This window comes from Globicephala melas, chromosome 19 (genome assembly GCF_963455315.2).
Source record: "Globicephala melas chromosome 19, mGloMel1.2, whole genome shotgun sequence".
Lineage (NCBI taxonomy): Eukaryota > Metazoa > Chordata > Mammalia > Artiodactyla > Delphinidae > Globicephala > Globicephala melas.
Window position 1 is genome coordinate 7,376,675 of NC_083332.1, and position 11,848 is coordinate 7,388,522.

The window sequence follows — 11,848 nt, forward strand, 5'->3', positions numbered from 1 at the left end:
GAAAGAGGTTTATTGCCCCCCGAGACCACTCCTCCCCACCCCACCCCAATAATTACAAAAGTAAGAAAAATGCCCATGGCCCCCAGTCCCCACCCCTCCCGAAAAATGCCATAATTTATGCAGAAAAGACACAGTCCAAGGCCGCTGGTGGCCTCAGCCCATCTTCTTCCAGATGGTAAGCGAGGCAGTGAGTACTCCGGCCACGAGGATGGTCACTGTCTGCCACGTGGGTGTCCCAAAGTAGGAGAGGAGGCCGTCCTGGGGATAGGGACATGAGGCAGTTCAGCAGCTCAGCCTGGGCCAGCACGTGAGGGGTCACAGAGAGGTCAGAGGGCATGAGTGGGGGCAAGGGCCTAAGATTAATGGTACTAAAGAGTTGGGGGCCAAAGAGTTATCATAGAACTTGAGGGATTCCGAAGGAAGTAGAGGCACCAGGGAGGGCAGAAGGCACTAGTCGGGTCAGAGCTCACCAGGAGGTCAAGGGTCATGGAGAGGTCAGTGGGTGTCATATGAATCAGGGTTGATCAGACATGTAAGAAAACGCATTACAGAGTACATCTGATGATCCGAAAATGGGGAGGAGGGTACCACTGTGGTGGGCTCAGGAAGGCCCAGGGGTCCCAGGGGAGTGGGGGATTGGATGGGGTTAGGGGCCTCACCCAACCACCCTGGTCCTGGATCCAGCCCAGCAGCCGCTCTCGAAGGAAGTCCAGGGTCCAGCCCATGATGGTCCTGATCAGCTGGGGCACCTTGGTGCACAGGGCCTGCAGGGAGTGGACTGGGCCTTAGGGACTAAGCCTTGTCGCCACTGCCTGGGGCAATGGCCCCCAGCCTCCTTTCTCAACTCTCTGCCTCCCCTCCTGCCCTTCTGCAGTCTCTTTTCCACTCACAGTCAGAATGAGCTTCATAAATTGTAAAGTGGATCTGGTCACTGTCAACTTCCCTGCTCACAAACCATCTATGGCTCCCTAGTACCTCTGGGATAAAAAATCAAAAGCACATCTTGGCCCACAAGGCTCTGTGTGAAGCCTCTGACCTGATCACATTCCAATTTTCCTCTTCTTTTCTGTGCCTCACTGCCCTTCTTCCATATCTTTTTTTTTTTTAATTTTAAACTTTTTTTATTTTTTCTTTGGCCACTCCACACAGCTTGTGGGATCTTAGTTCCCCGACCCGGGATCGAACCCGTGCCCCCTGCAGTGGAAGCACGGAGTCCTAACCACTGGACCGCCAGGGAATTCCCACCCTTCTTCCATATCTTCATTCCCACCAAATTCTTAACCTGCTTCAGGACCTTTGCACATGCTAATTCTGCTGCCTCAATGGACCTCAACCTAGGGAATTTTCACTCATCCCTCACAGCTCAGGTCTAATGTCACTTCCCCAGAGAGGGCTTTCTGACCTTCAGACCAGGTAAGGCCTGACGCCTGCTCTTCAACTCCCTAAGCTTCCCTACTCAGCCTTTATCTCGCTGCTTCTCACCTGCTGTCCCCAGCTCCACACGGAGCCCTACCATCACCCTGACTGCTGTCCCCCTCACCTCTAACATTCAAGCCCCATCAGCTCAATCTTGCAAACACATCAAGAAATCTACTTCTCCACCTCCAATGCTGCCCCCTGACTCCAGGTCAGTCTTCCGTTAGCCAGGATTATTACAGGTACCTCTTTGTCAGCGTCCCAGTTTTTGCCCTTGTGCCCCATAATCCATTTTTCTACCCAAAAGGGCCAAAATAATTTGCTGGGCTTCCCCTCCCCCAATATTTTGTAATGAGAATCTTCAAAGAGAAAAGTTAAAAAAGTTTCTAAGCGTACAGGCATATACACACAACCTAGATTCTACAATTAACATTTTGCTCTCCTCGCTTGAAAAGTCTTTTCTATTTATAAATCAGGTCACCTCACTCTCTTGTTTAAAACCAGCCAATCACTCCTGTCGCACTCAGAGTAAAGCTAGTCTTTACAGCGGCCCACAAGACCCTCGCAATCTGCCCTCATCTCTCACCTTCTCCCCCTCCTCACTCTGTTCTAACCACATGGGCCTCCTCATTGCCCACAACACACTAGGCTTGGCCCTACCTCAGGGCCTTTGCATGTTCTGCCCCTCTACGGGATGCCTTTTCCCCCATCTTTATACAATATATCACTGCATCTTTCTTGTCATTCCAACTTTAGCTTTCACGTCACCTCCTCTTAGAAGTCTTTCCTGACCTCTTTGCCCAATCACGTCACCCTAGTTTACTTCGCTCAGCACTCATCATACGACGTGGGCTCCCTGAGAGCAGGGACCTAGCCTTTTCTGTTCTGTGTCCTGGGTGCCGAGTACAGGTCATACACACCATAGGCCCCATAAATGTTTGTTGAATGAATAAATGAATGAAAAAGCAGACAAGCGGTCCATAGCTGCCTCTCTCCATTCCCTCTGTGGTTACTGGGCTGCCACAGGGGTTGACCTCACAAGTCCCAGGTCCTCATAGGGGAGCCTGCCTGGGCTCACAGCCCTGCAGCCGCCCACCTTGAGCACCAGTTTGCTGGCAAAGTAGAAAAGGGCAACAACCCGGCCCCAGTTGAAGTTGCCGTCAGAAAACATTTCGGCCGCCACTCGGAAAAAGACCTCTCGGGGGGAGTCTGTGTCCACGGCCGCGATCATCCTGCAGGAGAGAGGAAAGCCAGTGCTGGGGAGGGAGGATCAGGCGGAGTGTGGAAACTCTGGTGTCCACCCCATACCAAAGATAAGGAAACTGAGGCCTGAGCCAGGAAGCCATCATGGGGGAGAGCCACGAGGTGGACATTGAGGAAACTGGGGAAAATGACTCCCTGAAGGGCAGGGGAGGGCTGGGAGTCCAGAGTGCTGAGTTGAGTGGTGGGGCCCTGGACCCCTGGGTCTGACGGAAAAGGGGGCTGTGGGCCTGGACTCCAGGATCCCAGGGAAAATGGGGGGTGGGAGCTGGGACTCCTGGGTTCTGAGGGAGAAGGGGCTCACTGGCTGGACTCCTGGGTCCCAGGGACCACACCTCTGCAGCTCCATGTTACTGTCCAGTTCATCTCCAATGCGCTTGAGACACTCGCTCAGCTTCTTGGTGGATGCATCCTGGGGCGCCTGCTCCAGGCCCAGCTCGGGCGTCTCTCCCCCCATTCGCCCTGCTCGATCCTGGATGAAACTAGAGTGGGAATGGAGTTGCAGGGAATGCAGAATCAGAATGGGGCCTCACTCCTCAAATCTGCTCCGCAATAATCAGACCTCAAACTCACCCCTGAAGCAAAAGGGCCCCTGTCTTCATGATCTGCTCAGAGCTGGTGGGCCCTAGAGGAGAAAGGAGGTAAGAGGTGCCTGAACTCTTGGGTCCTAGGGGGATCCAGGGAACTGGAGTGGCTCATGATCCCTGAGGGAGGACAACGCTAGGGGACCCTGGTAGATAAAGTGACTGGGGGCCCAGGCAGCTGAGTCCCTGATGGAGAAAGAGGCAGGAGTCCTGGGCCTGTATCCTTCATTCTTCCGGGGAAGGAGGCTGAGGGAACACTTCATGCAACCAGACCCCTGGCCTGAGGGGACTGAGGGGAGACCCGCCCCTCCCACCAGGAAGTGGTGCAGGCAACAAGCCCGGGCCTGCCCCGTGGGCTTGGATTATGGGGCTCTCCAGCTTCTCGGGGGTCCGAAAGCGCCAGACAGGAAGGGATCCGGACGCAGAGGCCAGAGAGCCCGGGACCCCGGGAGTGGGTGGAAGCTGGCAGCGCCGGATCCCGGAGTTTCTGCCCCGGAGTGCTTGGCGATCGCACGGCCCCATACCGGCAGGAGGGATCCTGGGGTCGGCCGGCGAGGGGCTCGCCCTCCTCCCGCCCGTCCGCCTCCCGCCTCACCCCCGCCTCTGGGTTGCTCCCCGGACCCGTCCATCACCGCCGCTCCCGCCGCCGCCTCTCGCCGGGTCCGCCCGGGCGGCCGCAGCACGCCCCTGGTCACGTGAGCGCCCCGCTGAGCGTGCGTCCTCTCACGTGATCGCCCCGCAAAATGGCCGCCGCGAGCCGCTGCCCCGCAGGGCTATCCGGACACAGGACCGCACCTGCCTCACCTGCTCCGGGAAGGCTCGGCCCCTATCACGTGACTGCCCAATCAGCACTTCCCCTTAGGAAGTGGTTGTGGCGCCATTCCACCAGGCGCGCATTCAATCGCAGTTATAACTTTTATTCATTCATTCATTCCTGCAATATTTTCAAAAGTTTCGGTTGGGACTTGAGCCCTTGCCAGGACAGAAGGAACATCAGAGGCCAAAGATAGCATTCTTTGAGGCAGGACGTTCCAGATGACTAAAGTCTATGAATGTTTATATGTGTTTCTGTGAAAATAAAAAGAATCTGAAGTTCAAAAAGTGATAGATTGGTGATAGATTGGCAGGGTGAGGACAGAGAGGCTCCTGGGGTGTCCGAAATGTGCTATATATTTATCTGGGTGGTGATTACTTGGGCATACACATATTTAAAAATTCACTGAGTTGTACACATAAGACGTGCAGTTTACTGTATGGAAATGATTATATCTCCCTTTCAAAAGAAAATAGTAAGAAGAAAAAAGAACTGAGATTAGAAAAATAGGCTGGGGCCAGATGATGAATGGTTTGGGCATATAAGAGAAGGGAATCTGTCTCCCAAGGGTGGCTGGGAGCCACGGCAATTGAAGATTATAGGTATCTTAATCCATCAGCCTGACAACACCAGGAATGTAGTCTGACAAATTAAAGTTTATTGACCCACTGAGATGATGGAGACCACACAACAGAGAAACCATGGAGCATCTTGACAAAGGAAAAGGTAGAGTTATTATAGGATTTGGAGGAAGAGTGGAATTTAGGTGATGACTGTATGTTAGGCTCAAAGCCAAGCAGTGTGTGGACTGCAAAAGGAACCAGGGTCCTGTATCCTTGCAAACTACAAGATGAATGTAGATGTGTAGTGTTGGGTCCAGAAACCCTTTACTCTGCACCTGGGTTGGAAATCAAGGCTGCTACTATGTATCAAGTGACTTCAATCCTACAGGCAAAGTGGGATGTTTCATTTTTACTGATAGAATTTCCAACAGTGTGAGTAAGAAAGCATGTCCTTGGGAAATAGTGTTTCATATTAACGTTGAAGCTGGCTTTATTTGTGTCTGTTATTCCAGCCCAATGAATTAGCCCTCCCTCCATCCCAGTTACAGAGAAGGAAGAAAGGGCTTTTAATGCAGCCACAGACCTCTAAATGGTACAGCTGTTGAGTAGAGGGGAAAAAACTTTTGAGATAGTTCTGAAGTCAATATTGTTTACAATAATAAAGATACTATATCAGAACTATGAAGCCCACCTCCAAGATGGACCTCAATGATTCTCACCTCCAGGTATTCAGGCCCCTGTGTAGTCTCCTCCCGCACTGAATAGGGCTGACAGTGTGACTAACAGGGCGTTGTGGAAATGGCAGTGTAACTTCCAAGGTTAGGTCATAAAAGTCACTGCAGCTTCTGCCTGACTCTCTCTAGGATCACTCACTTTAGAGGAAGCAGCTGCCACATTGTGAGGACACTCAAGCAGTCATCCACTGGAGAAACACACATGTCGAGGAACCAAGTCCTCCAGCCCCAGTCAAGCCTTCAGGTGACAGCTGTCCCCACCAACATCCTGACTGCAACCTCGTGAGAGATCCTAAGCCAGAACCCCACAGCTCAGCCATTCATTGATTTCCAACCCTCAGAAATTGTGTGAGACAATAAACGTTTATTGTTGCTTTAAACTGCTAAGTTTGGGGGCAATTTGTTACACAGCAGTAGATAACTAATACATCTAGGATAATTATGGCCTATTTATAGATGCAGAAACCAGAGCCCAGAGAAGGAGATGGATTTGCCAGAATTGTATGGTTCTTGTGGGTGCTGTCAGGTCTCCAGCTTGACCTGTGTCACTTGGACAGGGCTTTCTTACTCAGCCCCACTCATAGACCCCAACCTCCTGTCCCTCCCCTCCAGCCCATCTTCCACATGAACCTAGATGGGTTTTTCTATATCCAGAGCTGGCCCTGGTCCTCACCTGCTCACAGCCCTCCCATGGCTCACTGGTAATAGTAAATCTCTCTTACACATTATTATAAGACAATGAATCTAGTACAATCTGTTATTTATTGTATATCCAGAGGGATAAGAGAGAAAATGATGTTTTAAGACTTTTTTTGGGGGGGGCATGCCGCATGACTTGTGGGATCTTAGTTCCGAGACCAGGGATGGAACCCGTGCCCCCTGCAGTGGAAGCGCAGTCTTAACACCTGGACCACCAGGGAAGTAACTTAAGACTCTTCTAACAAAGGAAAATACAGTTTATAGGTGTTTTAAAGTTACCGATGTATATTACAAGATGGACATAATCAGTGGGATCTGGGGGTGGCTTACTTGGGTCCTCTGCTTTGCATTCTCTCACAAGGCTATAAAAAAGGTGTCAGCTGAGGTTCTGGTCTCATCCAATGACTCATCTGGGGAAGGATCCATTTCCAAGCACCCATAAATTGTTGTTGGGAAGATCCGGTCACATGAGAGTTGCTGGACTGAGGGCCAGCATCCTGGTTCCTTGTTGGCTGGAACTCCTTTCTTTGCCATGGGACCCCTTCATAGTGCAGCTCCCAACACGGCAGCAAGCTTAATCAAAGTGAGCAGGCAAGACTGAAGTCATAGTCTATTATAACCTAGTCTCGGAAGGGACATCCCATCACTTTTGCCATGAGCGGCAGGTCACTAGGTCCAGCACAGTCACAGGAGAGGGGATTATATGAGGACATGAATATCAGGACGTGGAGGTCATTGAGAGCCATTTTAGAAACTGATTACCCCAGAGAAAACTCTAATTCGAAAAGACACATGCACTCCTATGCTCATAGCAGCACTATTTACAATAGCTAAGACATGGAAGCTACCTAAATGTCCATCGATAGATGAATGGATAAAGAAGACGTGGTCTATATACACAATGGAATATTAGTCATAAAAAAGAATAAAATAATGCCATTTGCAGTAACATGGGTGGACCTAGAGATTACCATATTAAGTGAAGTAAGTCAGACAGTGAAAGACTAATATCATATGATATCATTTATAGGTGGAACATAAAAAAATGATACAAATGAACTTATTTACAAAACAGAAATACACTCACAGACACAGAAAACAAACTTATGGTTACCAAAGGGGATAGTGCAGGGGTGGGAGGAGGAGAGAATTTAGGAGTTTGGGGTTAACAGATATATGCTACTACATATAAAATAGATAAACAACAGGAATCTACAGTAAAGCACAGGGAACTGTATTCAATATCTTGTAATAACCTATAATGGAAAAGAATATGAAAAAGAATATATATATTCAATATATATATAACTGAATTACTTTGCTGTACACTTGAAAGTAACATGACATTGTAAGTTAACTATACTTCAATGAAAGAAAGAAAGAAAGAAAGAAAGAAAGAAAGAAAGAAAGAAAAGAAAAGAAACTGACTACCACTCCAGGAAAGGAAGAACGCTTTGCACATAGAGGAAGGACAGCAAAGAGAGGGCTAACATGTTGTAGATGCTAAGTTATTCAGGGGAAGAGGACCCTGGTGGCTGATCTAGTGAAGGTTCTGGGGTGGAGAAGAGTGAGTAGGATTTGGGGGTTCCACTTCTGCTTAGACATATTAAAAATGAATCCATCTCTCCCACTATAAAAGTTATACCAGATGTTCTGGTTCACTATTGCTGTGTAACAAATCAGCCCAGAGCTTAGTGGCTTAAAACAACAATTATTTTATTATCTTGGATAGGCCTGTGGGTAGTGAGATTGGGAAGGGCTCTCTGGGCAGTTCCAGCTTGGGGTCACTCAGTGTCTGCAGTCAGATAGTGGCTGGAACCGAAAGAGCAGGGAGGCTGAAGGGTGTCGGGACCTGGTGGAGCATATATTTTCATGGAGCCTCAAGCCTTTCCATGTAGTTTCTTTGTGTGGGATATTGAGCTTCCTTATAGCTTGGTGGCTTCAGGGCAGCTGAACTACTTGCCTGATGGCTGAAGGTTTCAAGAGTATTTCAGCTAACAAAGAAATTGCAGGCTTCCCTGGTGGTGCAGTGGTTGAGAGTCGGCCTGCCGATGCAGGGGACACGGGTTCGTGCCCCGGTCCGGGAGGATCCCGCATGCCGCGGAGCGGCTGGGCCCGTGAGCCACGGCTGCTGAGCCTGCGCGTCCGGACCCTGTGCTCCGCAACGGGAGAGGCCACAACAGTGAGGGGCCCGCGTAAAAAAAAAAAAAGAAATTGCGTTGCCTTCCCTGATTTGACCTCAAAAATCATGCAGCATCACTCTTCTGCCATGTTGCAACAGCTACATGTTAGTCATGAGCGCACACCACCTCAGGGGAAGGGGAACTCGACTCTGCTTCTTAATGGGGGAAGTGAGTGGGGACAGGAGATATCTTTGGAAAATATAAGGTAGAACACCAATTCAGCTGCTTTAGCAAAGACCATGATAACAATGATTTAAACAACACAGAAGTTTATTTCCCTCTCATGTAACAGTCCAAGAATATGCAACCTTAAGTGATAGTAACAGTGAGTAAAGTTCCACAGTGTCAGGAACTATGATGGTTGATTTTATATGTTAACTTTACTGGGCCAGCTTGACAGGGTACCCAGATGTTTGGTCTAACAATATTCTGAGTGTTTCTCTCAGGGTGTTTTTGCATGAGATCGATATTACATCAGGAAACTTAGTAAAGAAGATTGCATAAAAGGCCTGAATTGAACAAAAGGCTGACTCTCCTCTGAATAAGAAAGAATTCTTTCTGCCTTACTACCTTTGAACTACGACATGAGTGACTTCCCTGGTGGCGCAATGGTTAAGGCTCCGTGCTCCCAATGCAAGGGGCCCAGTTCGATCCCCGGTCAGGAAAATAGATGCTGCATGCTGCAACTGAAGACCCCTCACGCCACAATGAAGATCCTGCATGCTGCAACTAAGACCCGGTACAGCCAAATAAATAAACAAACAAATAAATAAATATATTTTTTTTTAAAAAAGGAACTAGGACATCAGCTTTCTTCCTGCCTTCAGGCTCAAACTGAAACATTGGCTCTTCCTGGGTCTCAAGATGAAACTGCACAATTCAGATGGGACTTGAACCCAAGGGGTGGGACTTAAACCCAGTGTCTTTTTTTTTTTTTGACGGCGCCACATGGCATGTGGGATCTTAGTTCCCTGACCAGGGGTCGAACCCGCGCCCCCTTCAGTGGAAGCCCAGAGTCTCAACCACTGGACTGCCAGGGAAGTGACCCCGCCAGTGTCTGTTTTAAAATATATATATAAATTTCTTTATTTTAATTTTATTTTTGGCTGCATTGGGTCTTCGTTGCTGCGTGCGGGCTTTCTCTGGTTGTGGTGAACGGGGGGCTACTCTTCATTGTGGTGCGCGGGCTTCTCATTGCGGTGGCTTCTCTTGTTGCGGAGCGCGGGCTCTAGGCACACGGGCTTGAGTAGCTGTGGCACGCAGGCTCAGCAGTTGTGGCTCACAGGCTCTAGATCGCAGGCTCAGTAGTTGTGGCGCACGGGCTTAGTTGCTCCGCGGCACGTGGGATCTTCCTGGACCAGGGCTCAATCCTGTGTCCCCTGCAGTGGCAGGCGGATTCTTAACCACTGTACTACCAGGGAAGTATTCCCCCCACACACTGTCTTTTAACTGAGATCACACACCAGGTCTCAGATCTTAATGAAGCTCAGGTTCTTTATGTCTCATTGCAGAAAGAATTCAGTGAGAGACAAATTGATAGGTAAGAAGTGGATTTATTTAGAGAGAAACACAGTCCACAGAGTGTGGACCATCTCAGAAGGCGAGAGGCTCCGAAATATGGGGTGATTGGTTTTTATGGGTTGGGTAATTTTATAGGCTAAAGAGTGGGAGGATTATTCCAACTATCTTGGAGAAGGGGTGGAGATTTCCAGGAATTGGGCCATTGCCCACTTTTTGGCCTTTTATGGTCAGCCTCGGAACTGTCATGGCACCTGTGGGTGTGTCCTTTAGCATAAGCGAACGTATTACAATGAGCATAGAATGAGGCTCAAGGTCTACTGGAAGTCAAATCTTCTGCCATCTTGGACCTAGTCGGTTCTAACCAGTTTATGTCCTATCCTCAAGGGCTATGTCATTCTTTTAGACGTTGTGCCCTGCCCCCTTCCCTCCTGTTTCAGAGCTGCCAGCCTTCAGACGACAACTACACCATCAGCTGTCCTGGTGCTCATGCCTTCAAACTTGGACTGGAACTAAACATTGGCTCTCCTGGGTCTCCAGTTTGCCAATTCATCCCGAAGATTTTGGGGCATGCCTACTTCCATAATCATGTCTTTCTTCTAGCCTTCTAGCTTGTTGCCCTACCATTCACAACACAGCACTTCCATCTCAGTGTAAGATGGACACACCAATGCCCAACACATCCCTGCACCAGGAAGGGAGAGACTGAAAGGGATGTCATCCTCCTTGCCTTTAAAGCCATATCTCAGACGCTGCAGACATCCCACTGGCCAGAAACCATTTACATGGCAAGAAACTGGTTGCAAGGGAGCCTGGGAAATGTAGTCTTTAGCTGTGCAGCCTTATGTCCAGTGAAACTTCCCTATCAGAGGCGAATAATTATTAAGGGGACATCTAGGCATATCGGCCACACGATCAAATGATTGAAACCAAGCAAGCAGAGGGCTGAATGGTTTCACATTGTGATGATAGCTGAATGATATGTAATGGGACTTGGAATAGGCAAACAATAGAAAACTCATTTAACTGATTTCTAATCTCTCAATGTTCTGAAATTTCTACCAATTTGCTTATGTGCTCAGAGTGAGAGTTATTAGTGTCATAAACCCAATATATCCATCTCCATCTTCTGGAGTGTGGTGGAATTGAACTTCCCAGACTCTCTGTGGTTCATTCAAGTCACATGACTAGTTTTGGCCAATAAATTCTAAGAGATTATGTATGTCATTTTTGTGTCAGAACATTTAAGTACTGGTACAAGAGCTTCCAGGGTGTTCTTCCTTGGCCACACTTGACCGGCAGGACTCCAGATGGTAGTGGCTCTGTCAGCCTGGGTCCCAGACATATACAGCCCAGAACCCTCAGTCAATATATAACACAAGTGAGAAAAAAAACCTTGTTATGCTAAGCTGAGATTTGGGGTTGTTTGTTACTGCAGCATAACCTAACCTATTCTCACTATTATAGAAAAATATGAAAGTTAGATCTTTCCTAGAGCACAGAGTTAACCCTAATTCGTTGGCCAAGCACCCACATATAGCCCCCCTCCAACTGCTTGGAATTTGGGTGGGAATGATCTCCTACCCCTTCCACACAGAGGGGCATATGACCCAGGCTTTGCCAATAAGGCCACTGAAACACTTGTGAACGTTCCTGTTGAAATGACTCTCTATACCTTAATGGAGGCCTGGAGCTTCTGGAGGCCTGACCTCAAAGTGAAGGGCCAATCAGCTAACATCTATAGAGAATCTGCTGTGTGCTAAGGCCTGTTGTATACCATCCCATTAACTCCTCACCAGAGGGTGGATAGTGTGGTATCTCCCCTTTACTGATGAGGAGACAAAGGCAGAGAGAGGCTAAGGGAGGGTGCAGTTAGGGACACCTCCTACCCATGTACTGTTCCCTGCCCAAGGTCACACAGGCTGAGGCAGGCAAACTGTGGATTTGCTCATACACGTCTGCTCCAGGAGCTTGTGGGAAATGTGATCCTGACCGCCCGCCCCCGCACATCCTTCCACCCGATTTATGCTCTAGTGACCCCTTGGATGGTGGGCTCTCTCCAGCTCCCATCAAACCA

The 11,848-nt window shown here is 48.9% G+C and overlaps 1 protein-coding gene across 4 annotated transcripts; it reads right to left on the reverse strand.

Annotated features, from left to right (window-relative positions):
• Positions 1-76: 76 nt before the first annotated feature.
• Positions 77-3,981, reverse strand: BAX (BCL2 associated X, apoptosis regulator). 4 transcript variants are annotated; one of them, XM_030873619.2, is made up of 6 exons: positions 3,856-3,981; positions 3,250-3,301; positions 3,012-3,158; positions 2,513-2,648; positions 660-764; positions 77-258 (listed from the first exon to the last, which is right to left on the reverse strand). In XM_030873619.2, exons 1-6 carry the CDS (start codon positions 3,887-3,889, stop codon positions 154-156), a joined length of 579 nt encoding a protein of 192 aa, XP_030729479.1. In that variant the 5' UTR covers positions 3,890-3,981; the 3' UTR covers positions 77-153. The 4 variants fall into 4 exon arrangements, with proteins under 4 accessions (XP_030729479.1, XP_030729480.1, XP_069900428.1 ...); XM_030873620.2 differs by having other exon boundaries at positions 77-296; positions 649-764; XM_070044327.1 differs by having other exon boundaries at positions 3,882-3,895.
• Positions 3,982-11,848: the final 7,867 nt, after the last annotated feature.

Excerpts from the sequence above, each read along its gene's own strand:
- BAX (XM_030873620.2), bottom strand. The coding sequence starts at position 3,889 with ATGGACGGGTCCGGGGAGCAACCCAGAGGCGGGG. Across the intron at positions 3,159-3,249 it reads GGGGCCCTTTTGCTTCAGGG|TTTCATCCAGGATCGAGCAG; the intron begins GTGAGTTTGAGG and ends TTCCCACTCTAG. Across the intron at positions 2,649-3,011 it reads AGTAACATGGAGCTGCAGAG|GATGATCGCGGCCGTGGACA; the intron begins GTGTGGTCCCTG and ends TCTCTCCTGCAG.